The sequence below is a fragment of the Notothenia coriiceps genome, unplaced genomic scaffold (genome assembly GCF_000735185.1).
Source record: "Notothenia coriiceps isolate Sejong01 unplaced genomic scaffold, NC01 NC01_scaffold00037246, whole genome shotgun sequence".
In the NCBI taxonomy this organism is placed as follows: domain Eukaryota; kingdom Metazoa; phylum Chordata; class Actinopteri; order Perciformes; family Nototheniidae; genus Notothenia; species Notothenia coriiceps.
Window position 1 is genome coordinate 23,353,745 of NW_011369947.1, and position 26,708 is coordinate 23,380,452.

The 26,708-nt window shown below is 41.1% G+C and overlaps 1 protein-coding gene across 1 annotated transcript in view; it reads left to right on the top strand.

The window, feature by feature from the left end:
• otofa (otoferlin a) overlaps positions 1-26,708 on the top strand; it is a 934,066-nt gene that overhangs the window by 361,698 nt on the left and 545,660 nt on the right. Inside the window, exons 14-41 of the mRNA XM_010795238.1 lie at positions 10,616-10,839; positions 12,965-13,073; positions 13,189-13,375; positions 13,606-13,726; positions 14,262-14,362; positions 14,519-14,609; positions 15,424-15,540; positions 15,680-15,832; positions 16,662-16,854; positions 17,444-17,568; positions 17,662-17,796; positions 18,472-18,633; positions 19,441-19,512; positions 19,776-19,895; positions 19,971-20,132; positions 20,290-20,452; positions 21,181-21,347; positions 21,532-21,561; positions 21,668-21,805; positions 22,340-22,415; positions 24,172-24,317; positions 24,410-24,544; positions 24,660-24,797; positions 24,886-25,013; positions 25,145-25,315; positions 25,506-25,666; positions 26,131-26,273; positions 26,357-26,445. Coding sequence (XP_010793540.1) covers positions 10,616-10,839; positions 12,965-13,073; positions 13,189-13,375; positions 13,606-13,726; positions 14,262-14,362; positions 14,519-14,609; positions 15,424-15,540; positions 15,680-15,832; positions 16,662-16,854; positions 17,444-17,568; positions 17,662-17,796; positions 18,472-18,633; positions 19,441-19,512; positions 19,776-19,895; positions 19,971-20,132; positions 20,290-20,452; positions 21,181-21,347; positions 21,532-21,561; positions 21,668-21,805; positions 22,340-22,415; positions 24,172-24,317; positions 24,410-24,544; positions 24,660-24,797; positions 24,886-25,013; positions 25,145-25,315; positions 25,506-25,666; positions 26,131-26,273; positions 26,357-26,445 — 3,757 coding nt within the window. The remainder of the gene's footprint in view (positions 1-10,615; positions 10,840-12,964; positions 13,074-13,188; positions 13,376-13,605; positions 13,727-14,261; positions 14,363-14,518; positions 14,610-15,423; positions 15,541-15,679; positions 15,833-16,661; positions 16,855-17,443; positions 17,569-17,661; positions 17,797-18,471; positions 18,634-19,440; positions 19,513-19,775; positions 19,896-19,970; positions 20,133-20,289; positions 20,453-21,180; positions 21,348-21,531; positions 21,562-21,667; positions 21,806-22,339; positions 22,416-24,171; positions 24,318-24,409; positions 24,545-24,659; positions 24,798-24,885; positions 25,014-25,144; positions 25,316-25,505; positions 25,667-26,130; positions 26,274-26,356; positions 26,446-26,708) is intronic.

Sequence of the window (26,708 nt, forward strand, 5' to 3'; positions counted from 1 at the left end):
AGGCGTTGCAGTGTGACATGTTTACTGACAGTTTGTTTTGGGAGAAATTGTAAACACTTGAGAGATGTTGCAGGAGGAGTGTAAAAAGAGAGTTGTTACTGGCGGGCTGCCTTCAGAAAGTGTTTTTCGTAAGATGACTATTTAAAGGGGCCCTATTCTAATTTTTAGGGGTCTACAAAGGCTGTTGAACACAGTGGGTTTTTCTCAATGTCGAGTAAAGCTGCTCCAGAGCCACTGTTTCAAGCACACTACGTCATCGAGTGCCGCCGAAGGACTGTTCCAATGTCCAGCATACTTGGAATTCTACAGAGGCCGGCGTACTTCGTTTGGAGAAATTTCGAGGCTGCACATGTGTAGACTCCGTGGTCTTAAAATCCCCACAATGCTTTGCACACTGACCAATTTCCAAATCTTTGCCTCTCATATGACGCACACCTGCACACTTTCTCGCCTGTTCCACTCTTCGTTTTCCGAATGCCAGGAAGTATTCTTGCCTCGTTTCTGAAGAAAGTGACTCGGAAGCAGAGGTCGCGTTAACCGAATATTTTCCGTCTATGACGGATTTTTTTGAACAATGACGGAAAAATCTGAAAGCAGTCCGTCATTTCGCTGTTCCGAGTTTGTTCTAATCCGTCAAAATGACGGACTGCTTTCAGATTTTTCCGTCATTGTTCAAAAAAATCCGTCATAGACGGAAAATATTCGGTTAACGCGACCTCTGCTTCCGAGTCACTTTNTGGCATGGTAACAGCATGGTAACAGCATGGTAACAGCATGGTAACAGCATGGTAACACCATGGTAACACCATGGTAACAGCATGGTAACAGCATGGTAACANTACCATGCTGTTACCATGCCACGCAACCTCTCATTCCCCCTAATAGGTGGAGAGTTGCCCATATAGGCGGAGCTCCTTGTTTCTGACGTCAGAACAATTTCAAATCTGGATCAGTCTGTATCAGATCCGTTGCAGCCCCATTTTTAGAGATTTGGGTATGGAGGAAAAGAGAGAGGGTTGTGTTTTCTGACACTTGGTGAGTTCCCTGGAACACCGGGGACACATATTAATGTGTAAAATACGTACAAAAGTGCATTTTGCATGATAGGTCCCCTTTAAGTTAACATTTGATTTTCTCTAGATTCTACATCGATTGTGAAGATGTCACTGACTATGAGAACTTAAAGCCATGTTTCTCTACTTTATAGACTTCATTTCAGAATAATCTTTAGTTGCTTCACCAGTTTTGATCACCACTAATCACAAATATGGAATCTAGAGCAAGGAGGAATGATGCAGGATATAGAAAAAGGGAAAAGAATAAAAGAACGTAGTGGTGCACGATAATTATCGGGCTGATAACTATCGGTCCGATATTAGGAATTATGACATCATCCCGATAAACCCGATAAAAGTATTAATAGCCCGATAATATACAATATATTTTTTGGGTAAAAAAGAGAAAAAAATACTGCGCAGCGCTCCCTAACTTATGCCTGGCTGTGACGTAAATGGTGTGCGGCCGTGAAGCCAGGACAGCAAACAAACATGTTGTCGGTAGTATGGGACTATTTCAAAGTTTCAGAGTTAGATAGTTCGCTTGCTATTTGTATTAACAAATGCAATGCAGAAGTTCCACGAGGAGGGAAAAAGGAAACGAGCTATAATACTTCCAACCTGATTAGTCACCTGAAACATCGCCATCGCTACGATGGTGTGTTAAAAGCGTACGAAGACGCCTGCGTAGCGATGGCGATGTTTCAGGTGACTAATCAGGTTGGAAGTATTATAGCTCGTTTCCTTTTTCCCNTTGTACAAAGTTGTAAAACTTGTTCAGCTGACATTTCTCGGAAGGCGGGTGTAAACTGCAAGACTTTCACCAGCTAAACACCGGACAAATTATGCGGAGTAGACTCAAATCACAAGCACTGACAGCGGAGCAGACTGTTCAGCCGGCCTGCCCTCTTCATGTGCTTGGATGAGAAGAGGAGCAGACTTATGGCTGATAAAGCAGAGAAACTTACTGTCATTAAAAAGAACCTCCCACTTTTCCTAATAAGCTAGACAAGGGGCTGGCTTATCATAAGCCTTTTATCTAGTTCTAACGTTACTCTATACCCACTTTCTGACATTTTCATTCTTATTGTGGAGGTTATAATTCACCATCTCAGGTTGTTCATTAGGGGAAGATGACAGCAGCACAAGTGTTCAGAAAATATTCTGTTTTACTTTCGGCGTATCGAAATGCATACGAATGGTTGTTTACGAATTGCTCATGAGGACAGACCACCTTATTTGCCAGATTTTTCTTGAAATTGTAATTTAATTTGTAAGTTGATTGTGGATTTGTATCCAGTTTTCACTTATGTATCTTTATACAATTTTTACTACTTTGCTTATGAGGACAGACAGCCTTATTTACAGATTCTTGAAATTGAATTGTAATTTCATTTGTAAATAGTTACATTCATGTGGATTTATCCAGTTTGCACATTTGTATGCATGCACTTATAGGTGCATTTGTTGTTGTTGAAGGCCTGGCTGTTAAAGTCTTTATTTACACTATTTTGTTGTAGGCCTACTGGCCTAGATGTTTATGCAGTTTTAAAGCACCTTGGCTTTGTTCTGAATGCACTTTGTTGTAGTTATCCTACAGAGAAAAGAAAATGCACTTGACTTGGAATTAATGTACTGTATGCATTCAAAAGTGCTGAATAAATGTTTTATGGACCCATAATAGTGATTATTATTTAAGTTAAGTTTTGCCATAATGATGTCTTTTTCCATAATCAGGCAGCTGAATAACATTGGTAAAAAATGTATACATTATATATATATATTTCTATTAATCATTTTCGGCCTTTCGGCATTCGGTTTTCGGCCAACTGTTTCCTATTTTCGGTATCGGCCAAGAATTTCCCATTCGGTGCACCCCTAATAAAAATGGTACATCCTTTCAAGGAGCAATGAACTTTTATTTCTTAAAAGATATTCAGAAAAAAAAAAAGATAAATGATACCAGTCGTGTATCATGTTACAACGGCTTGAACTGCGACGATGGCTACGTAACTTCAAATGATGGCAGCACTGGTCGAGGTTTTCTGTCACTGTCGAAGTCATTTTATTTTCCATTAATTAATCTTTAAACACTGCCAGAGCTCATACCATGTTCCCTTCAGTGTTTACTTCCTGTTCCGCTCTGTGTCTTTTAAAGTCTTTTTCTCTTTAGCCTTTTTGTTGTTCTTGCAACAGCTGAATATCCAAATTGACCAATCAGAATAGATTATTCAACTTAACCGTTTAATAAAAGTCAATAGCTCAATTATCGTTACAGGCCTCGTTACACGGTTTTAACTTCTCCGAAGTATCTCTCTTCAACCAGCCTGTAAGATAAGAGGCTACGACTTCAATTATGATAAACAGAAGATCCATTACAGGAGCCACAAACACTCGCAATTACAGATAAGATGCAGGATACCAAGGGACGTTAGCCGATATAAAAGTATTGACATGGGTCATCTCAGAAATGGATACAAAGCAATCCGCGTAAGGAGGTTTCACTTTCACATTATATTCACAATTTACCACGCATGAAAGAAAAAAAGATTATTTGTAAGATAACAGGGTTCCTCTGTGGGTTTTTCCTCTGCCTGCAGTTGAGAGGGAGTGATTAACTCTTTGTTGACGCCTCCAGGCCTAGCATGATCGTACATCCGCCCAGACTGTGGCCCCCTCGGCCTCAGCACACACACACACCTGTATGCATGTGTACACACAGGCACACATGCAGAAAGTCTGCTGCACGGAAGTCTGGAGGGCTTTGCCACCTATGGTTACACACCTTGCCGCGGCCGTCTGGTTTTAGGAATGTTCTCAACGGCCGGGAGGGTGTTTAAGCACAGAGGGGGAGGGGCTTCGTATCTGGAAAAACAACACCGGCAACTTGGAACATCTTAGTCTCGATATAGTAGATGAACATGTCTTACCGAGCTATGCAAATAACTGAAAGTCAAATGTATCTGAGTGACGTTTGTAACCGAGTGACGGCGCTTAGATAGATGTCTGTTCCCTCCCTTCCTGTGCCCACAACATCCAATCTATTTGAGTTTTGTTGCCCCTTAAGGGAAATTAGCTTTTGCAGACAGGGTGTGCAGTAAAACCACAAAGAGCCTTGCTATACAAAGCAATAAGGCCACATAATAAGACAACAATACATATGGAACCCAACTTAACCATGGCAAGACCAAAATGCATGGTATCAAAGTTTCAGATATTAAAACATTAAAGATTGGAGGCCTTTATTTTGGCAATGGAAGTATTGTAATAGAAAAACATTTAAGACTGAATTTGTATTAATTCAGTACAATAAATATATATACCGTAATTGTCGTGTGTTCACCACCCTTTGTTAAGTTTTACGGTTGAGGGCGTTGCAACTGCATACCAGGCCGCACATAACTGTGTGTGTATATATAATTTTATTTACTAAACCCCACTACTTAATAGATACTTTAAGTAGGATGGCTGTATAGATGCAGAAAGCGCCTTAAGCATTGACTGAGTTAAATGCTCTTTTATGTTGGTTATAGAATTTGTAAACCTGCTTATGAGAGGTATAAAACCCTGCATTGTGCCCCTAAGGACAATGTTCTCAGAGTAATGGGATTGCATACATGGCGGTTACATTCCAGTGTCTTTTCTTTTCCCCTTTCACTTGATATAATGAATTTAGCGCAGACGCCACCCTAGCATGTGCACAAGTCTGTCGTTTGTGTTGTTTCTGAGAAGTAAGTTGAGTAACTAGACAGACAGAGACAGGCAGGCGCGCAGGTGTCGGCCATGTCTTTGTCATCAGCGCTCTGCATACCAAAGTGCTGACAGCGTGCCTGCGTAAAAACGGCTCCGACAAGTTCAAGTGTCACGTTTAGGATGCTTTCTTCTGTTTCAGCAGAGTGGGAAACAGGAGAAGGCTGCAGATTAAACGCGACTGATCTGAACGTTGAGTTGTTGGCGGAAATTGCCGTTATTGGCAGGACTGTGTGCAGCTGTGTGGGTTTCTGTGTGTGAGGCGGTACAGGCGGAAGCTGACTGATTCATTATTTAGTTGTGTGTTTGATTGTAATCAATGTATCATTTAATTGATTTAATGGCAGGAAGAAAGATGATAATTCAATTAATTGAGGAGCTTAACCCCATCATAAAAGTAGTTTTTTTGCTTTTTTTTATCAACAACAAAACAGCTTTGTAACCCGTGCAGAGCAACATACAGAAAGAAATACGTCCTCCAATTTTTTTTAAGAATAAACCAAATAAAACCACAACAATATGACTAAAGAAAACAATAATAAAGAATAAAATGAGGAATACAATTTTAATCCAAAAAATATAATAATAGTAATAGTATATATACTAACATATATAATAATATATATAATAACAATTAAAGAACAATACAGACAAATAATTAAAGCTTCCAATTCTTACATTAAAATTATTTATATTTTTAAACGTGCATCATCAAAAGAGGCTTTAATACAAATCAAATGTAAAAGTCATTTTCTTGGCAAATGGCATGAACAACGATTTAATAATCAAAGATGAAAGAGTATTAGCATTTTAATGATCAACTGGAGATTTAATTTACCGATTGTTTCAGTGCTAGTAGGCACGTTTTTATGTATTTCAGAGTCAGACGGGTTATGTGTATATACGCTCGGGCATGCATATGTGTCAGCGTGTCCTATACAAGCCTGCACATGTCCGCTTTTATGTGCCATGTGCACAACCATCCAATGCCACAACATGTATGTTCTGAGCCGGCGGTGGTGTGGGTGGGGAGTCCCCCCCGGCACACTGATTCATGTGGCGGTGTATCTGCAGCAGCGCAGAGTTTAAGCAGCTGAGAAGCAGTGCACTGTCTGGGAGAGAGGTGGGGGGTCAGGGGTTGTGGCTGGGTCATACTCTGTGGGAGAGGTGAGGACGAGGCAGAAGTGATGGAAAACAAAACAGGATCATTGTTGAGGCTTGCAAAAAGAAAAGGAAGCAGGAAGCATGTTGTTTTCATTTGGGTTTTGCTTCACTGTGTGCATGCTGGAGATAATGTTGTTGGCATTGGGTGTGCTGTTTCTTTGTCTGTCTTCTTTTTAGGGATGCACGATATTGGTTTTTTGAAACCGATACCGATAACTTCCTGCTTCTCAAGACCGATACCGATACCAATAAACGATAATAATATAATATATATATATATATATTAAATGTACCTGTAGTTTTTTCCTCGTTTTAGCCCTGGGGTCGTCTCTGGCAAACTTCTTGCCTTTTTCAAAAGCCTCGTCGATAGGTAAAAGCCCCGGTGCCTTTGCAGCTGGCTTTGGATTCGCCGCTAGTTTAGCAGCGCAGGCGTCTTCGTACGCTTTTAACACACCATCGTAGCGATGTCGATGTTTCAGGTGACTAATCAGGTTGGAAGTATTATAGCTCGTTGCCTTTTTCCCTCCTCGCGGAACTTCTGCATTGCATTTGTTAACAAATAGCAAGCGAACTATCTAACTCTGAAACTTTGAAATAGTCCCATACTACCGACAACATGTTTGTTTACTGTCCTGGCTTCACGGCCGCACACCATTTACGTCACAGCCAGGCATGAGTTAGATAGCGCTGGATTTGTGAAAAACTCCCCTCTTCCTAAACCACTAATACCACAGTACTGGCAAAACGGGAGGAGCCGAGTGAAAAACAAGCGCCCCTCATCCCAATCCACCCACACCGCAGTATTTTTTTCTTTTTTTTTACCCAAAAAATATATTGTATATTATCGGGGCTATTAATACTTTTATCGGGTTTATCGGGATGACGTCATAATTCCTAATATCGGACCGATAATTATCGGGCCGATAATTATCGTGCACCACTAATACTAATGAAAGAAAACATATACCTTTTATATTGTAAATGCTGTGTAGCTAAGTGCGGAAACCTGTGTCTATGGCAAATTGATTCAATGGAAATAGATGAAAGCTGTCAGGCAGCAGTTGGTGGTTAACACCTTGCTGCTTAGTGAGTATGACTAAGATTCAAACCAACAAATCAACGCCAAACAGCCGTGTGTTTGTTTTCGCCATTTAAAACCTAATGATGGGAAGAGCATGTTCCTCACGAGGGGGGACTTTTGTTTTAAGTAATTGATGGCATTTATCTTTTTGCGTGCACGTGTGTGTGGTTTTAACAGGGAGGGTCTCGCAGCTCGGCAGGGTGTAATCTTCGGCACAGCTGAGCGGCAGCTTTCCCCCCGCTGTGTGTGAAGAGCTTGACATTCTCCTCCCGCTTCAGCTTACTCTGCGCTGGGCTGGTAAACAGGCTGGAGTTTGAGGAGGGAGATTACGTCTGTCATGGAAAGTGGGTCAGACAGTGGGCACGTTTTTATGGCCTTGTTTCTGCAAGGTAGGGAAGGAAAGAAGAGGGGGGCATTAAACCACCAGCTTTTTTCCACAGCGTTAGAGGCAGCATGTGCTCGGTTCAATTATCTTATTCTCTCCTGTCAGAACCGTTATCAATCAGCTTCCCAAAGCTCGGCTAACAAGCCATGTGTAGTGCAAGTCATTTCCTATCCTGTGTTCAGGAGGGGAGTTTAGGTGTATATGTTTTCAGGCAGAGCATGTCTTCCTTTACCCGCGTTCATTTGACCCCAGGACTGTAATAATTCGCCCCCAGACAGTACGCACTATGCACTGTACACATGTTAGCGGTGGTTTGCTAGCAAGGTACGCATTGGCTGTGTATGTGTGTGTTCAGTGGGCTTGTGTGCTCACTGCTCAGAATCTGATTGATATCACCATAAGCTCCAGTTCTTTCTGGTATCTTGCTCAACGCATTCTCTTTTTTTTCTTTATGTCTCCATATGTTCATGAATTGGAAACTTAGGGCTCTGGCATTTTCAACTCACTCGCAGCTGACTTCAGTCTTTGTGTCCTGTGGCGTCTTTGTATTGACTTACATGCATTCTTGCCTTCTGAAATTCTCCTTGTGTTTTGTATCAACACGCCTTAATGCATTATGATAAGAGTCAACATCATAACACGGGAGAAACATATATTAAAAACCTGGTCATCTGCATGAGGGGGAGAGGGCATCTTTCAGTAACAGAGCCCCTTCATTGAGTCTTAGAAAATGGTGAAGAGAGAGAGATTCGATATTAGTTGAAGGAAAGTAACTGCATCATTATTACATTTTTTTGGACTGACACTGAATCAGGTTTTATATTAGTGCTAACAGTGTAAAGGTACGTGCATTAAATCATCAGGTAGGTCACTACACGTCGACATTATCATATAAATTATGTAAACGCAGTTTGTTGAGAAAACTGTTTATTGTAAGCCATTTAAATGATTCAATTCTGATCTCCTCAGAGTAATAACATGTAATGTAAGGACTGTAGTCATGTACAAATACACATGCCCAGCATTCAGATTGTACAACGTAGTCGGTTCTCTTTCTTCCGTCTTGATCACACCATCTGTCTCTATCTTCAGAGGAGACTATTCATTATTAATTTAAGGAGCTATTTAAGTATATGTATGCATAGGGGTGAGTACAGTAACCCATTTTGCTCCATCAAAATGAAGAATGCATTTCTAATTCCTCTCGCTGCCTGTTTTATTTGTTCCCTTTCTCCCTTTATGCTTCTCAGTCTGTTAAAGTAACTCAAGTGCTGCCAATACCTGAGTCAGAGAAGTGAGCGAGGGGTGGAACTGAAACATAGTGGTGCCGTTCAGCACCTTTTCAAAACAAGCTGTTGGGGAGTTCACAGTTCTTATTTGGCTTTGGCTTTATTACTGTAACGGTAAACCAGCTGCATTTATGAATAGAAACCTTATTTGTGAACGTTGGTGGAGTTCTGGGAAAAAACATGTCAGTTAATGTCAGGGATGTGCTGACACAAAAAGAGCTTTGACATGTTGGTGGAACTATATAAAGTGTGTAAGACTAATGTAAGAAAGAGAAACCATACAAATATTTTCAAATATACTTCTTTCATTAATGATTTTGTTGTTTTATAGTTTCAATGCCTCTGTGCCAGCAACTGCCAAGGCCACATGTATTTGGGTTGTCAGTCCGGGTCTCCGTATTAACCAAAGGATAAATGAACTCGATTGAATTAGAATTTGATGGTCAAGGGCCGGCTTTTTATTCCTAATGCTTAGGGGCAGCATCGAGGGCCTTTGGCATAGAAAGCCGTATGAATGGAAAATGCTTTTTATAATAATGGTCCAAAATGATGTGAAATACAATTTTTTGGTTAAAAAGACTTCCTTATTTTCACTAACATTTCATGATGGAATATAATAATTCAATCAGGAGAGACAAGTTTTCGTTTGATATAACGATATATATGTATTGCCGGGAATACATAGATGCATGTAATGGATGGTATTTGGCGATTAGACCCAGTTGTGCGGGAGTATCATACGGGAGGGGAAATCCGAACCGATGAATCCCCCCCTGGGGTCTAGACACTGGTGTCGGAGCTTGAAGGGATTGATGGAGGTCGGTCTGAAGAGTAGTGGTTTAAGCTTGACCCTGGATTTGGAAGAAAGGAAGGTGGAGGAGGGCTGCGTTGAGTCGCCTGAAATGACAACTGTGAGGAAGGGGAGAGAGCAGATTTAAAGGTTTAGCAACGCAATATGATAGGCTTGTGGGAATAGAGGCGAAGTGAGTGACGCCCCCGATCACTGATTGAGAGGAGAGAGAGTAGTAAACTGGGAATATGTGAATGAATGAGTAAAGACGGTCTTCCTGGTTGAACTTGTGCTGAGCTTCATTACTTTTATTGAAAAAAGTAATCCACCGATGATTAGATAACTAAAATAATTTTGCAGATGAATCTCTTCTCAAAATAATATTTGAAGTAAATGTTCTCCTCCTCGAGTATTAAGGCATTTGTTGTCATCTGTTTTTGTTGTTGTTTTGTTTTCAATGCATGTTAGATGAGTCAGTCTGCCCTGAAAGCATTTGTGATTGGGGATTTTTCCCAAACCAGATAAACTAGACTACACGACAAAAATAACGTTGCCAGTTTAAATGTACTAGTCTATGATGCTGTCAAATGACTTCAGTAGTGTAGCAGGGTGGGCCAACTGTGTCTTATTATATTTAATCTGTGACTAAAGCACATACTAACATTGTGATGATGATTATGCTGAAAGTACTTCCTNAACCTCTGGTGCCACATGTCTATCGATCATAAATCTATCGATTAGATTTATGATTAGAAAATTATAAAAGTAGGGTAGAGATGTGGAGATTATCCGACTGAACAAAACGTGATCCGTCTCTTAAATGTGTGTCAACCACAGACCTTATTTCGAGCTATTTTCCAAAATCCTATGGAGAAATTGCATTGCTTTTTTGTCGAAGGAACCGGAAGAAGTTTACTTCCGGGTTTTAGGATGCGTCACTGTGGCACACTATGAGGGTCATAGGCTTGATAGTCATTCTTTGTTTCTAGAGGAGTGAACATCTAGTGTTTGATGCTCTGGATGTTGATACTTAAAAACCCTTAAATAAAATTGTCAAAGGGTTCTCATAAAGATATTTTCTTTTCCCTTTCTCTTCTCCAGGGTTCCTGCCCACCATGGGTCCGGCCTGGGTCAACATGTACGGGTCGACGCGTCAGTACACCCTGATGGACGAGCACCAGGACCTGAATGAGGGTCTGGGAGAAGGCGTGTCCTTCAGAGCTCGTCTCCTGATCTCCATGGCCGTCGAGATCCTAGACACCACTTCTCCTGAGCTCATGAGCTCCACCGAGGTGCAGGTGGAGGGCGTGTCCAACATCTCAGAGGTGAGAAGATCTGGCACAGCTGAGTGGGTGTTGGATAGTCTCTTTGATGTAACCATCCAAACTTTGTTCACCGAGGGCCACATACAGAAAAATATACGAAGGGCTGGGCCCTCAATACTTGAATATGCTTTTTTTTTTAAACAACAGCCTACATCCCAGCTCTCCATAGGGATTCATTTATTTTGTGGGGCCTTAGATTGCTTATAGTAAGAGGAAATAGGAAGGGTTTATTTCAAGCTTGTTCTTTTTAAATATAATAATAATATATTTCAAGCTTGTTATGTAAATAAATAAGTATTATTGTTACTGAATTTGTTTTCAGCTTTAATTGACTGAATTTATTTGAAAAGTGGGCTCGTTAACACATGAATACTACTGTGTAATATAGGTTTTCATCTATATTTAAGAAGTACAATAAAAGACAAGCACACGTTTCATTTGTGGGCCATTCTCCATTATACTTTTTGAATTAGATGAGGGCCGATTCAAAATGGTCCGTGGGCCGCATTTGGCCCCCGGGCCGTAGTTTGGACACCCCTGCGTGAGAGGATATTATTTTATGTAAATGAACCATTAATTTCTTATACTATAGAAATTCCATGCATTCAATGAAAATCGAATTATCCGACAAGAGAGTCAAATAATAAGCTGTTATCCTTGGCGCTGATCAATGAAAAAAAATAAAAAAGGCTGTATGACATCCCCTGAACCCCAACCAACTGTGTGATGCTACAATATACCATCCAATTGGCACATGTGCAGTTCACTGCTCTTCAGGGAAATCAGAAACATTAGATGCCTTGCTCCAGGGCATGTTTGCCAGCAATTCGACCCCTTGGCTGTTGGTTTTGTTAATGTGTCCCCTAGGAGCCTCAGTCGTTGATGCCAGTATGAGTCTGTGCCAGTTGTCGAGCACTTTGCTTTTACCAGGAGAGACAGATTAATAATTTAATCGAAGAAATGCTGTAAATTGGAACCGCTTTAAAACAATGACACAGCTCAAGGGGTTTATCCTGAGGTGATGCACTTCTGAAATGTAGCTACCCTCTAAATATTAAACTTGAGATTGGTTGTGTTCATTACTTGTTATCTATAACACAAAGAAATAGATAGTGAGTTCATTATTGGATGTAAAAAACTATGAAACAAAGCAATTAGCTGGCTTTGGAGGTGAGACAGAAAACAAGTATTATCTCTTACCTGTAGATTGAGAGCGTTTCTCTGGGATCAAGGTGCAACGTAAATAAATAACATTAACACAAATAAATAAAAAGACATTTACACAACCCTGAGACTGCAGATGTGCTGCCAACAAGGTAAAATAATAGTTACATAGTGAAAACAGCAGTCTTGTTAAGTCATTGTAAACTAAGGACACAGCATATTTTGGCATTGAAGGACAAATACTTGCTACTATGGCAACCATTTTTGTTGTGCTAGTTGTGTTTAGTCTTTTACCTACTTTAAACTGTGGGTTTTTCTCTGGAAGTTTTTCCTTGTACGATGTGAGGGTCTAAGGTCAGAGGGTGTCGTTTTCTCATACTGATATTCTGCATAGATTGTGCTGTTGTATTTACTGTATAGTGTCCTTACTGTAAGGTAATTATTATATGTACAGCACTTTGGCTCGACCAAAAATTGTTATAAAAATGTGCTATATAAATAAAACCTGATTTGATTTGATTTGATTACCCCAAAATAAGAATCAATTTGACTCAGTGTGTTCAAATGTCATTCGCCATGGGTCCAGTAAACAGGATAGTGTACAGGATTTAGGCCGCTATGTGCCTAGCTGTATTATTGCTTGGAGACATGATGTATTGCTCAAAATGATACTTTTAAAGGAATAATGAGTATTGTTTAATATTTAATAACAAACACATGGATGAATGAAATCGTAGGGCAGAAAATAATGTGATAATGAGTGCACTTACAGATGTAATGTTCAATGGAAGTGGCTCAGTAACTCAGAGGGGAGGCAGGTTGTTTTATGTGTGCGGTGAATTACAGAGAAGAGCAGATGCTGCAGTTATTCTTTCGCAGACGCCACCATAAAATGAATGCCCATCAGGCCAATAAAATGTTACACTCTTTGTTTTGTTCACGCTCCTCCTCTCTTCATCAGAGTGCCACTGGGAAAATGGACGAGTTCTTCCTCTTCGGTTCCTTCCTGGAGGCCACCATGATCGACAGGAAGATCGGTGACAAACCAATAAGTTTTGAAATCACAATAGGTAACGTAACCTTTTTCCTAATCCTGTTCATATTGAGCTACCCTCCACACGTTTACAATATGACAGAGAAATGTGACGTTGTAATAAAGAAGTGCGATGATCTGTCCGTAAACAGGTAACTACGGCAACCAGATAGATGGTGTAAGCAAACCTCCCTCGGCGAAGAAGAAGAAGAAAGATGGGGAGAGTGAGGAAGAGGAGAACGAGCTCATACAGAACTCCAGTGAGGATGAGGCGGACGAGGATGCAGACCTGGTGTCCGTCTCCTCCACTCCTCCAATGAGGCCCGTCATCACCGACAGGTCAGGGGTCAGAGGTCACTGGGTCAAGCTCAACAATGCAAACAGCCATGTCTGATAAATTGCTGATGTTGTTTAAAAGTGCTTCACCTTCTTAACAATCATCAGAGAAGACTGTTTGCAAGAATGAGACACTTTTCCCAACGCATTAACTTTTTGAAATAAACATTGTTCTTGGTAAACAAGTTAAGGGTTTTAAACTGGACTTAACACATTTTGTTTGTACTTCACAGGAATTACTTCCATCTTCCCTACTTTGACAAGAAGCCGTGTGTCTACATCAAAAGCTGGTGGCAGGACCAGAGGAGACGACTTTACAACTCCAACATGATGGACAAGATCGCTGACAAGCTGGTCAGTTTATACTTTTACCCTCAATGTGCAAAGATTTGCTTAATGGACACGCTTCCTCTTATTTTGATGTGGCATGTAAATAGTACCAAAAGTAGAAGTCTGTAAGGCAAGGCAAGGCAAGTTTATTTATATAGCACTTTTCTGTACGCGACAATTCAAAGGTCTTACTAACAGCCTTGTGAAGCTTTATTCAGGCACAAAAAGGTAAAGAAAAGAAGACAAGTAAAGGAACACTGCCTCATTATAAACAAACGATATATAAAGGATAGAAATAATATAAATACAAGTGAAATCGTTTTATTTAAAGGAACATTATACACTTCTTAAACTACAGTTACATTCTTGTCTCAAAAGAGGTTGGATAAACTGTGTCTATCTTGTGAAAGGATACTTTTGTAGACAATAGTATCCATGTGTTTGTATGTGTGTAAAGATAAAGGGTATTTGACATTTGTAAAATATGTGTTGTAAATAAACACATGGTCACTAACTGCTTGTTTTGTCCTGAGCGCCAGTATTTGTTGTGTCCCAACAGGAAGAGGGTTTGAATGATGTTCAGGAGATCATGAAGACGGAAAAGGCTTTTCCAGAGCGCCGACTGAGGGGGGTGCTGGAGGAACTCGGCGTCGGCTGCAGGCAAGCGACAAGATGACAATCATTCATGGTCTTGTATTAAAACTGGCTTGTGACCTGGAGATTTTCTTTTACAGATACAGAGTGTACAGAGAGTTTCTCCTGACACTGAAGGCTTTAAAACTGCTGTAAAACTAAATGTCTTTTGGTAATTTACAGTCGCTTTGTGATACTGGCCAACAAGGATGTGAACCAGGCAGGCCGAACCAAACTGGATCGAGAGCGGCTCAAGTCCTGCATGAGAGAGATGGTATGATTCATGTTCCTCAAACACAGAATAAAAACAAGCAGCTTGATAGATAGAGGGGGAAAGCTGTGATTTATCCATTTGGCTGCTTCTCACTCTCTAATCCCTACGCCTGCATGAGTCAATATGATTGAGTTTCTGTAAAGTCCAAGCAGGGAAATACATATTTGGAATAAATGTTTACTCCTTTGAATAACTCCCTTGGATTCATGTGCATGCATTCGCAATGCTGTCAGATTCTCACAATATGTTCCTATTCTAAATCCTTGTTTGTATTTCACAAGTTGACTTCAAAAGGAAATGCAAAATGTTCTGTAGAGAAAGAAATGCCGTGTAAGCAGGTCTGTTGTGGTGGCTGATAAAAGGAGGAGGCTTTATTATAAATATATATCCAGTGTCAGAACAGGTACAGTGTTTGCCTGAGAAGTATGTGTCAAACTTAGAAAGAAGAAAATAAATAATTGTGTTTGTATTGCATACTTGCCTGCAGCTGTGCTACACTACTGTTGATGGAATGTGAACAGCGATTGAAACATTGCAGAAGAACACACGTTTGTTTCACTTAAAAAGCAGGTGGTGAAAGGTCATGGATGTGCATGTATCCAAAAAAAGAAATTAGAAATGACCAAGATGTTATTGTTTAACAAAGAGCCTCTTGAAATTAAAATACAAATCGTTTTATTAAGAAAGTCCACTCTTTTGGTGTAATTACATTAGACTTGAGCTATGATGTGTGCAAGGAGTGTAAAAAGTAAGTAAGCTGCAGACCCTTTTTATCAGTAGGATCCATCATCACTCCTCCCCTCTCCTCCTGCAGGACAGCATGGGCCAGCAGGCCAAGCAGCTTCGCACTCAGGTGAAGAAAAACACAGTCCGAGACAAACTCAAGCTGGTGCAGAACTTCCTGCAGAAGCTTCGATTCCTCGCAGACGAGGTACAGAATGAGTCCAAAGAAGTATTCCATGTGAAGTCATTGATACACTGTATATAAACACCCTACGTTATATCTAGGGAACTAGCTTAGTAAAAGGAGCGTGCTGATCACCCGCAAATCAAACATTTGTCTTGTCCAGCCTCAGCACAGCATCCCAGATGTTTTCGTCTGGATGATGAGCAACAACAAGCGCATCGCCTACTCCCGGATTCCTTCAAAAGACATCCTCTACTCCATAGTGGATGAGGAAACAGGAAAAGACTGCTGCAAAGTCAAAGGTGTCTTCCTCAAGGTACAATCATAATTGTGTTCTGCTCTCATGTTAAACAGTCTTTAAAGTGGACCTATCATGCTATGTTTGAATAATATAGTGTAGGACCATACCTATATAAGGCATATTTATACTTTTTATTTTTCAAAATACCAAACAGATCATGCATTTTAGCCATTCCTCATTTCGCTCAATTGAACACTGTCTTTGCATGGGCTGATTCTGTGAGAACAGCACCATCTACAGGCCTGGCATATGTACTACAGCGTCTCCAGCGCTTTCGAACGGCAATGTCCGTGGCTGTCTCCTCCTGATTGGTGGAGTTGGCCCAATAGCCTTAGGGCCAGTTCTGTGACGTCATAGAAGTGTTCAAATCTGGATCAGTCTGTATCAGATCTGTTGCAGCCCCTTTTTAAGAGATTTGGGTATTGAGGGAAATAGAGAGGGTTGTGTTTTCTGACACTTGGTGAGTTCCCTGGAACACCGGGGACACATATTCATGTATAAAAGACGTACAAAAGTGCATTTTGCATGATACAGTAGGTCCCCTTTAAAACACATGTTCAACCATCTGAACTCATGCAATGATGTGCAGTGGTGGTGAATTGTCAATATACATGATTAAGTATTGACAAGTATTATGATGAATAGGCTTGTAAATCTTTCAGAGTGAAGGCTGAAAATCAATGAAGTAGCTCCTACTATTTATATGGGCAATGATTTAAAATGTCTGCAAAACCACAAGGAGGATTTAACGCCTACTTTCCTGTGTTTTTCTCAACGGTCTCATTTATTGAATGAAACCCTGAATGATATTTCAGTCTGCTGTTGTTGAAATCTTTGTCTGCAGCTGCCAGGTAAAAAGGGCTTCGGTCCCGCAGGCTGGACCGTTCAGGCGAAGCTGGAGCTGTATCTGTGGCTCGGCATCAACAAGCAAAAGAAGGACTTCCTCAGCGGTCTGCCTAACGGTTTTGAGGAGATCAAAGCCGCTAAAACGGGCCCCGGTCTTCAATCCGTCCCCCCCGTCAGCCTCGTCTACAACAGTAAGCCCTTGGATAAAGAAGTTTGAATTCATTATTGTAAGGACATATTTTTCTTTCAATGGGAAGTTCTTGGGTTTTAAATCTGAAATCAATGTCATGCAAAACACAGAAAAGCAAACTCACTCAAAGAAGATATCTGAAATTTCCATTGATCGCTTGTACTTTGTGGTTCACTTTTCTAACAAGATTTCCTTTGAAGGGGATAGATTGTCAGATAATGTACTGTGTGTGTGTGTGTGTGTGTGTGTGTGTGTGTGTGTGTGTGTGTGTGTGTGTGTGTGTGTGTGTGTGTGTGTGTGTGTGTGTGTGTGTGTGTGTGTGGTGTGTGTGTGTGTGTGTGTGTGTGTGTGTGTCGTGTGTGTCGTGTGTGTGTGTCGTTGTGTCGTACGTCGTACGTTAGTACTAGTTATAGTACGTATACGTANGCAAAACACAGAAAAGCAAACTCACTCAAAGAAGATATATGAACTTTCTATTGATCGCTTGTACTTTGTGGTTCACTTTTCTAACAAGATTTCCTTTGAAGGGGAAAGATTGTCAGATAATGTAATGTGTGTGTGTGTGTTGTGTGTGTGTGTCCGTCCGACAGTGAAGCAGGTGTTCCAGCTGAGAGCACACATGTACCAGGCCCGCAGTCTGTTTGCCGCCGACAACAGTGGCCTTTCAGATCCATTCGCCCGCGTCTTCTTCTCCACACACAGCCAGGTTACCGAGGTAGGACCATGAATATTTGCGAGTGTATACATTTGTGTGTGTTTAGGGTTTGAATCAAATATGTGTTAAAGTGAGCTAATGTGTGTGTTGCAGGTCCTGAGCGAGACTCTTTGCCCTACATGGGACCAGCTGCTGGTGTTTGACGATGTGGAGCTGTTCGGGGAGGCCAGTGAGCTGAGAGACGACCCCCCCATCATCGTAGTTGAACTCTTTGACCAGGACACTGTGGTAGGGTCTTACTCTACGTGTGAATGACTGGATGCATGATAAAGGGGCCAAATGATAGATTCATGAATGCTTGTTGAACAGTTTTAAAGCACTCATTTTGCGCTTATGATTCTAAAAGTGCTTTGCTTCTCCTTCATGTTCTGACTGTCTGTCCGCCCTTCTTTCACTCCACCCTGCCCTTCACCTGATCTCTCGTCCTGTGCTGGCTAAATAGAGTGTGAAAGTGTTAGTGTTAAATTCAGTGTTAAATTAGAAAGTCTAATAGCTATTAGCTGATGTAGCATTAAAGGTTAATCTAGCTGGCAATGAGCCCTGGAAAACGTTTTGGAACAAAGTTGCATGTACTTTCTCCAGTTCCCTTCTCTCTGTTGAAACAGCAGCAGCTGCATGAACATCAATGGTTGTTGTTGTAGCTCCTCATACTCACACAACACATTTATTTAAAAAAGTCATGCTGATGTATTATGTAATTAGAACAACCCTCTTTGTTCCTTCACACTGTAATCTTTAGTCAGGGTGTTTGTTTGTGTTATGTAAGACTGCGTTTTTGCTGTTTACAATCAGCTACACTGACACCATGTGGTTGCCGTGGTAACTGCATCCCCCCGCTCCCATGTCTAACTCCCCTTGTGCCCTCACTGTCTCGACTGCCCGCTGTCACTGTGTGGTGTTCAGGGCAAGGCAGAGTTCATAGGGCGGACGTTCGCCAAGCCCACCATCAAGATGTGTGAGGAGTACTACGGCCCCCCGAGGTTCCCCCCCCAGCTGGAGTACTACCAGATCTACAGAGGGAACTGCACCGCCGGGGAACTGCTGGCTGCCTTCGAGCTGCTGCAGGTAACATATGCAAGGACACACACACATGTATATAAAGCAAACAAATGGATCGATTATTTCACATGTGTGAGGGCAAACACACATACAACTCCACAGGGTGTCCTATTTGAGAGCTTGTTTTCACTGCTGTACAGTTTGCTGTGTGTGTTAATGAGAACCACAGAATTTAAAAAGGACATTTTTGAATATTTGTATTCAAAGTAATTGGGATTTGCACTCTTCCATCACATTAGTCCACGCCCGGATAAATAGCAATGCATATTAGATCATGTAGACAAGGCGTCAGCGTATGACATTGACACATTTGCTGAAGAAGATATGGAGGCCTGAAAGGAAAATCACTATTTGTACTATTTGAATATTCTTAGAGTTTCAAAAAGAACGTTTTTTTGTTGTTTAAAGAAGGTGAATTGAAAAGTAATTAAATTGAGGTTCAACATAATTAATTATCTTTCAATAGAAGGATTTACAATCATGCCTGCTTATGATACAGAAAAGCTTATTTTCCATGCAAGGCTTTCACCTGAGTATTTCTGGAATTAACAACCCAAACTTTATCTCTTGCCGTTTTCTTGTTTACACAATCATATTTTTTCCCTCGCCTCACCGAACCATCACATTATCTTTTCACTTGTTTATTATAATCACTATGCATTACTTCTTACCTTCTCTCATTTAAATATGTGTTCTCAATTTTCTCTTTTGTTTTCTCCGCCTGCAATGTCATCGCCTCTTCCTTCCACCTACTAAAGTATTCATTGTTTCTCCTGTGAAATGTCCATATTTCCCTCCTCCTGCTGCCTACAGATACCTTTCGATCCGGAGGTGATTAGGCGAGCTCTGATTGCTGTCCATAACTTTGCTGTCCCTCAAATAAAGGTGCTCTTTTCTAGCATTTTCCCACCTTTTCTTACTCTTCGGTTACTCTGTTGTCAGTGTTTGTACTACAATAACGTTGACCTCTACCAACATGACATTAACCTCTGAAATCTCTGCACTTCCTTTAACACAAAGAAAAGACCAATTCAAACTGTAATAGGACTGTAGAAAAGAAATCTGGTATGGTGCTCAATACTGTATCACAAAACACAGAAGCATCCTGTTACTGTCACGTTTACCTCCCCTCTCTCTTCATTTATTAGGTTGGTCAAGGAGGGAAGGCCGACCTGCCTCCCCTTGAAGGGTCCACAGATTCGGAGCGGGGAACCATTCTTCCCGTGCCCCTGGGCATCAGACCCATCCTGAGTCGCTACCGCATAGAGGTGAGACTTTAACCCCCAGCTCTATTCTTGAGCTCTAGCAAACCCCTTCCCCTGATGCGTTTTCCTCTGGTTCAGGTTTTGTTCTGGGGCTTAAGGGACCTGAAGAGGATTAACCTGGCTCAGGTGGATCGGCCCCGTGTGGACATAGAGTGTGCCGGGCGAGGGGTGCAGTCTGTCCTCATTCAGAACTATAAGAAAAACCCCAACTTCAGCATCCTGGTGAAATGGTTTGAGGTGGTAAGTTTGATCATGGATATTATATTCCTTTTTCTTTTCATAAACTTCACTTGATTCTGGACGGATTTTCTTAATTTTATTTAAATCCTTACAATTGTTAATTATTGCGAGAATAATGCTAACTTCACCCAACTCCATTTACTTATTTTGTCCCCAGGACCTCCCAGAGAACGAGCTCCTCCACCCTCCTCTCAACATCCGGGTGGTGGACTGCCGGGCGTTTGGCCGTTACATCCTGGTGGGGTCTCATGCCGTCAGCAGCCTGAGACGATTCATCTACAGCGCCCCGGACAAGACCTCCAACAACTGGGCCTCTGCAGGTTCAACAACCATTCCTTTATTATTGTGATATATTATAATATTCTTAGGGAAAAGCCTATTAACTGTGGGATTTGTCGCGTGTAGAGCTCTGATGGGGCATTTAAAAAAAATAAAATGTTTTTATGTATTTTCATTTTAAAAAGTCACAGGTTGTAGAATACTTGATTAAATGATGATGAACCTCTACATTGATAATCATGTGTTGTTTCTTTGAATCCGGATATTTTCTTTCCATTTACTTTTTATCTTACATGTTGAACTTTCCAAATATAAACGGGAATTATTGGCAAATTTGTTGACACCTGTATGGGACATCTTATGTTTTGCTTCCTTGTTACTTCTGTTATTCCTTTATTTCTTGTGAAAGTCTTATACGTCCTTTGCAAACATGTTTGAAACAATATTTGCATTTTACTTTTACACTTATTATTAACCTTTTAGTAGGAGAGCCAGTAGGACCTGGCTCCTGGAAGGTTTAGGCAGTGAGAGGAAATTGTAAACAAAGGAAGGTTAAAACAAACTTTTTAACATTGAGCTCTCTGGTCAATAAAGAATTTGTGTTTATTCTTTATTAACTTTTCTGATTCCTCTGCTTGCTTTCTGCCCTGACCAACTTTTCCTCCTCCTTCTTCTTCTTCTTTTCTTCTTCTTCTTCTTCTCTGGTATGTCCTTTGCTGTCCCGCCCTCTCCTGCCGTCGGGTGTCTTTGCCCTTTGGCCTCACTCCAGCTAAACTAATGAATGGCTACATGGTCCTTACCAATGGCGGCTGCCAGCCTCGCTCCTCACCCAGCCTTTCCTCCCGCACCCTCTCTCGCCCCGCAGGTGACTTCATGGTGGACATGGACTCGGAGCATTCGATCCGAAAGATGGACACGGTGGTCAAGTTGGACGCTGTAAGCTAACCCTGTAGAGCCTCTTAATTTATATTGTACAATGTGTGTGATTATATATGTAAATAGTAGCACTGCTTTATGTCTGTTCCTTTGAACCTGCCTCTGTACATGTGCCGCTCCTTCCTGCCTCATCCATTGTGTGTATTAACCCTTTTGTTGTGTTATGTAACGCTCGCTGTCATAGACGTCTGACGCTGTTGTAAAAGTTGACATGGTAAGTTATCCTTCCTATAGAAATTCGTCTATGAACATATGTACTGAAGTTAACTGGTGCCTCGTTGTGAATAAAATCACTTTAAGTTTCTGAATTGTTTCAACAGACCGAGGAGGAGAGTGACAAAGACAAAAAGAAGAAGAAGAAGAAAAAGAAGGGAGGCATGGAGGAAGAGGAGGAGACGAATGAGAGGGTGCTGGACTGGTGGTCCAAGTATTTCGCTTCAATAGAGACACTGAAGGAGGTTTGTCTGTTGTCCATTCTTGGAATTGAAAGAAGTGGTTTGAAGGCCAAAGATTCACGAGGGAAGTCTTAAAACAGGTTTAAATATCCTAATTCTGGGAATTGAAAAGAAAAGTGGTTTAAATGTCAGAGATGGCTTCGGGTAACAGTAAAGCAGAGGAAAATGTGTGTTCTTGGGATGCAAAAGAGAACAATGAAAGAATATAAAAAGGTAGAAAAGTGTCAAAATAACTATAATTTCACGGGAAGACTAAGGTTCGAGGAATGTGAGAATTTGGTTCGGGATATTGCCAAATATCTCAAACAAACTTCCAGAAACCGGCAGGTCTGCTTCGACTCTTACAACTTTTTTTTAATGTTTCTAATGTGACTTATGCTCTTAATGTTTTTCATTTTTGTAAAGCACTTTGATTTGCCTTGTGTTGAAAAGTGCTATATAAATAAACTTGCCTTGCTTTGCCTCGCCATTCTACTTAGTTATATTTAACATCTCCACATGGTTAAAGTCCAACACGTTTTCTTTCCTGGTCTTCAGAGCCTCAGAGCCCAGGAGGTTGCCCAGGCCGAGGCGGAGGAGAGGGAGGACCTGGAGATAGCAGCGGAGGCAGCAGGTAATAAACTGAGAGGGCTCCAAAGGCTTTTGCTTTGATTTCTTTTATTGGATTTTGATTTGGGATTCTACGAGTGTCGACACATTCCTGGCTGGTAGCATAGAAAATGCCGATCTGTTATGTCTAATGTACCGCTGGGAGAAAGTAGTGTTGAGCTGTGTTATGTCAGTCAATAGATGGTGTTATTGCTGAGTCCTAAATCCCCTGATATATACTAAGAAGTGCTCTATATTTACTTTGCCTCATTTATTCTTTTTATATATGAAGGTATGACTTACCTGTACAATACAAATGTGTCCAAAATCTCTGCTTCATACTAATTCTGTACAGTATTTACTATCATAGTATACTGTTTTTGCACTATATACACAATGATACTTGACAATCGAGGCAAGCATGAGGAAAAAAGAGAAAATGTAGCATGGATTCGGAACAAAGGGCATACTTTCTGTTCATTATTCCTCAATGCAATACAACACATTTTATAGATGTAAAAAGGAGAGCTGTCAGATTCAAAAACGACTTGTAAATGTACAAAATCTATAGAGAAACTAGAGTGACTGATGGAGGGGTTCTGGGCTCTTGTCTGAGATGTGCGTTCCTGCATAAATCATTATGGGCTTCGTGCTCCTCTTGTCTTTGCTCTCGCGGACTCATCCTTCATCCATGCTTTGAATATGAGCCGAGCATTATCATATTCATGATCATTTCCTACATCAGCATGTTTTTCCCAGCTCTGCAGTACACATGAAAGCTGGCTTATACAGACTCGCTGAATTAACCTACATAACAAATCCACTGTTAGACTGCAATCCATGTAGCATAAAACATATGTAAAGGTGCCAGGTGTAGCATAGGAAGACATAGTCAAAGATAATGGATGGTGAAATAGTTGTGAAATGTGAACTACATTCCCCAGCAGTCACTGATGTATTAACATGCATTTAATAAATAATTTAATTAAATACAAATTCATTGATTTATACAATGTCCATATGTTACCTTCCAAAATGTTCCACCTCAAAGAGAAAGAAGAAGAATACAACCCTGTTTGCTCTCCTCACCCAGAATTACTTAAAGGTGGGGTCGGTAATTTTGGAGAAACCAGCTCGAGATCGCTAGAATTGAAAATACACAGTCGGAAAAAATCTGCCACTTCCTTACAGAGCCCCTCCTCCAACACACACGAACGCGCACATGACCAATGAGGGCCCGAGATAAGTTTGTGCACAGATGGAAGGCTGACAGGTAGGTAGGCCACCCAGTTATTTTAGCCGGGCCGGCTAAAATGATTGGTCGTGCTTTTTACAGCACTACGGCTTCCACAGATGACATTTTTTTTGTCATTTGTTGTCAAAGCACTTCAGATATTCATTGCTTTCGGGATGTTAAGAGCATTCCATGGAATATAACAAAAAGTGTATCTCGAGCCGGTTTCTCAAACTTACCTACCCCACCTTTAAGCAGTACCCTTTACCACCCTAACAATTATCTACAGGTGATAAGTTAAATCAGTAATCAATCATCAGTCATGAAAAACCATGTTATCAGCAGTAAAGTTACTCTTTAAGACAAATCCATACATTGAACAAGTCACATTTGACTTTATGTACAACATGGCTTCAGGAAATCTTACTCCCCTGATCATTTCGTCTGTCAGCTTTCATGTTGAATGTGTAGTGTGCAACCCTGCGTCCCCTCTCATGACTCCAACCACACTTTGTCCACCTCCACTTCCACTCACCTCTCTGATCAGATATCAGACCTGATGACCTTATTCTGAAAGGCTTTAAGACAAAAGACAAGAGCAGAGAGAAGAGGTTCTTTAAGGACAAGAAGAAGGGCCAGGCTGCAGAACACTCTGAGAGGAGACCGGTTAAAGCCAAGGTGGACGAGCTGATGGTGAGTATGTCACTCACACTGAAAAGAAGTAAAGTACACACAAGATTATAAATGCAGATACAACTATTTAATGTGTTTGTCGACCCATGCAGGTGTACAACAAGGAACTGGAGACTGAGTATGGCAACTTCGCAGACTGGCTCCACACTTTCAACTTGTACAGAGGAAAGGCGGGGGACGATGATGAACACGCTCAGGACGACGACAGGATTGTTGGCAGATTCAAGGTGGGAAAACACTGAGTTAAAAAACAAGTCCGTCCAGGCCTACGCTTGCTGATAAAAAACGAATTATAACGCACATTTTAACTTGCTTTTTTAAACGTTTTCTTCCGTGACCCAGGGATCCTTATGTATGTACAAGCTGCCTCTGTCTGAGGAAATCACGAGAGAGGCAGGGTTCGATCCTAATATGGGCATGTTCCAGAGCATCCCTCATAACGATCCAATCAACGTCCTTGTTCGTGTCTACGTGGTCAGGGTGAGTCACCTCCTAAACTTCATCTACGCTGCAGTAGAAACACATCATAATAAATGTGTCTCTGGTGTTCTGTTTCTCTCTACTTCAGGCTACCGATCTGCATCCTGCTGATATCAATGGAAAGGCTGATCCATATATTGTCATTAAGCTGGGCAAATCAGAAGTCAAGGACAAAGAGAACTACATCTCCAAACAGCTCAATCCTGTATTCGGCAAGTAAGTTGAGGAAAAGATACTCCTCTTTTAGTTTCAGTTTGTCATCTAAATACATTTGAGCATGGATTTGTTGCTCTCCTCACATTCGCTTGAACTTCTTCTTCTGGTTTTGTTTTTCCTCAACCTGTCAGATCATTCGACATCGAGGCCACCTTCCCCATGGAGTCCATGCTGTCGGTTTCGGTGTACGACTGGGATCTTGTCGGCACTGATGACCTGATCGGAGAGACAAAGATTGACTTGGAGAATCGTTTCTACAGCAAATACAGAGCCACCTGCGGCATTTCCTCCAAATACTCTGTGTGAGCATCCATATAGTATGAAACCAGACACCTATCTTAATAGATTCTACTTTGTCATTAATGTTAATAAATTAAATGTAATTGATTCTCACTATATGTTGTGTAGGCATCTCAAATCCTCACTTTCTATGCTCTTATACCTAAAGTATTCAGAAATGTAATTACCACCTTGTTCCCTTATTATTATCAGACATGGATACAATATTTGGCGAGACCCTATGAAGCCCAGTCAGATCCTGGCGAAGCTCTGTAAGGACGGCAAGATCGACGGACCTCATTACGGGCCGGGTGGCAAAGTCAAGGTGGCCAATCGGATCTTCCAGGGACCGACAGAGATCGAGGATGAGAATGGTACCGCTGCATTTTTCTTTGAAGAATTTCAGATAACATAGCATTTTCAAGTAAGAGTAGAGTAGGGTATAACTACGTGGGATATCACATTCAGGTTAATTACGAAGAGGTACCCATTAACCAGTAACTAACCCATAATTAACCTGTTCATTTCCAAGACAAAAATATGCTAAATGACATCAAATGCAAGGGACACAGCAGGCCGGGAGTCACGAAAAGTATAAACATCCCGAATAATGTTTAATTGATTTATAGACAGGCAAATGAGTCAAAAATATTACAATTAAGCTTTTATGTGCCTGATAATTACGTCAACTACATTTAGTCTTCTAAACAATGCGATGGTCATCAAATGTTATCATATATCTTTGAAATGGTCACTTTTTTCAAATGTTGTTTTCAGATTCAAGTGTTTTGCTTTCGGTTTGCCTCTTCACCTGCTTTTGTTGGTGTTGATACTCCAGGTCTGAAGAAGCAGACTGAGGAGCATCTGGCCCTGGCGGTGCTGAACCACTGGGAGGAGATCCCGAGGGTGGGCTGGAAGCTGGTCCCTGAACACGTGGAGACCCGACCCCTGCTGAACCCCGACAAGCCCGGCATCGAGCAGGTGGGAAGGAGCCGCGCTTGCTTAGACTCATGGAACAGATTGAAAAGACATTTATAAGTGTGTATTCTTCTCTGTGTTCAAAGGGCCGTATTGAGATGTGGGTGGATATGTTCCCGATGACAATGCCCGCTCCTGGACCTGCGTTAGACATATCACCACGGAAACCAAAGAGGTAGGCTGCGGTCGGTCAAATAAAAGTAACCTCATTATAACTATGATGTTTTATAAATATGAATAACTATACATGTAATGCAGTTTTAATGGGGAAGATGTCTGTTGATTGCATTCGAAGTGTCTAAAGTTCTTCAGTTTTTTCAACAGAAAACCTAGTTTTATCCCAAGTTATGGTGAGTCTGTTCGACTAGTTAGCTCTAGGGCTGTACCGAATGTCAAGGTTTTTTCATATTTAAAGCTTCTATGGAGGTTTTTAAAAGA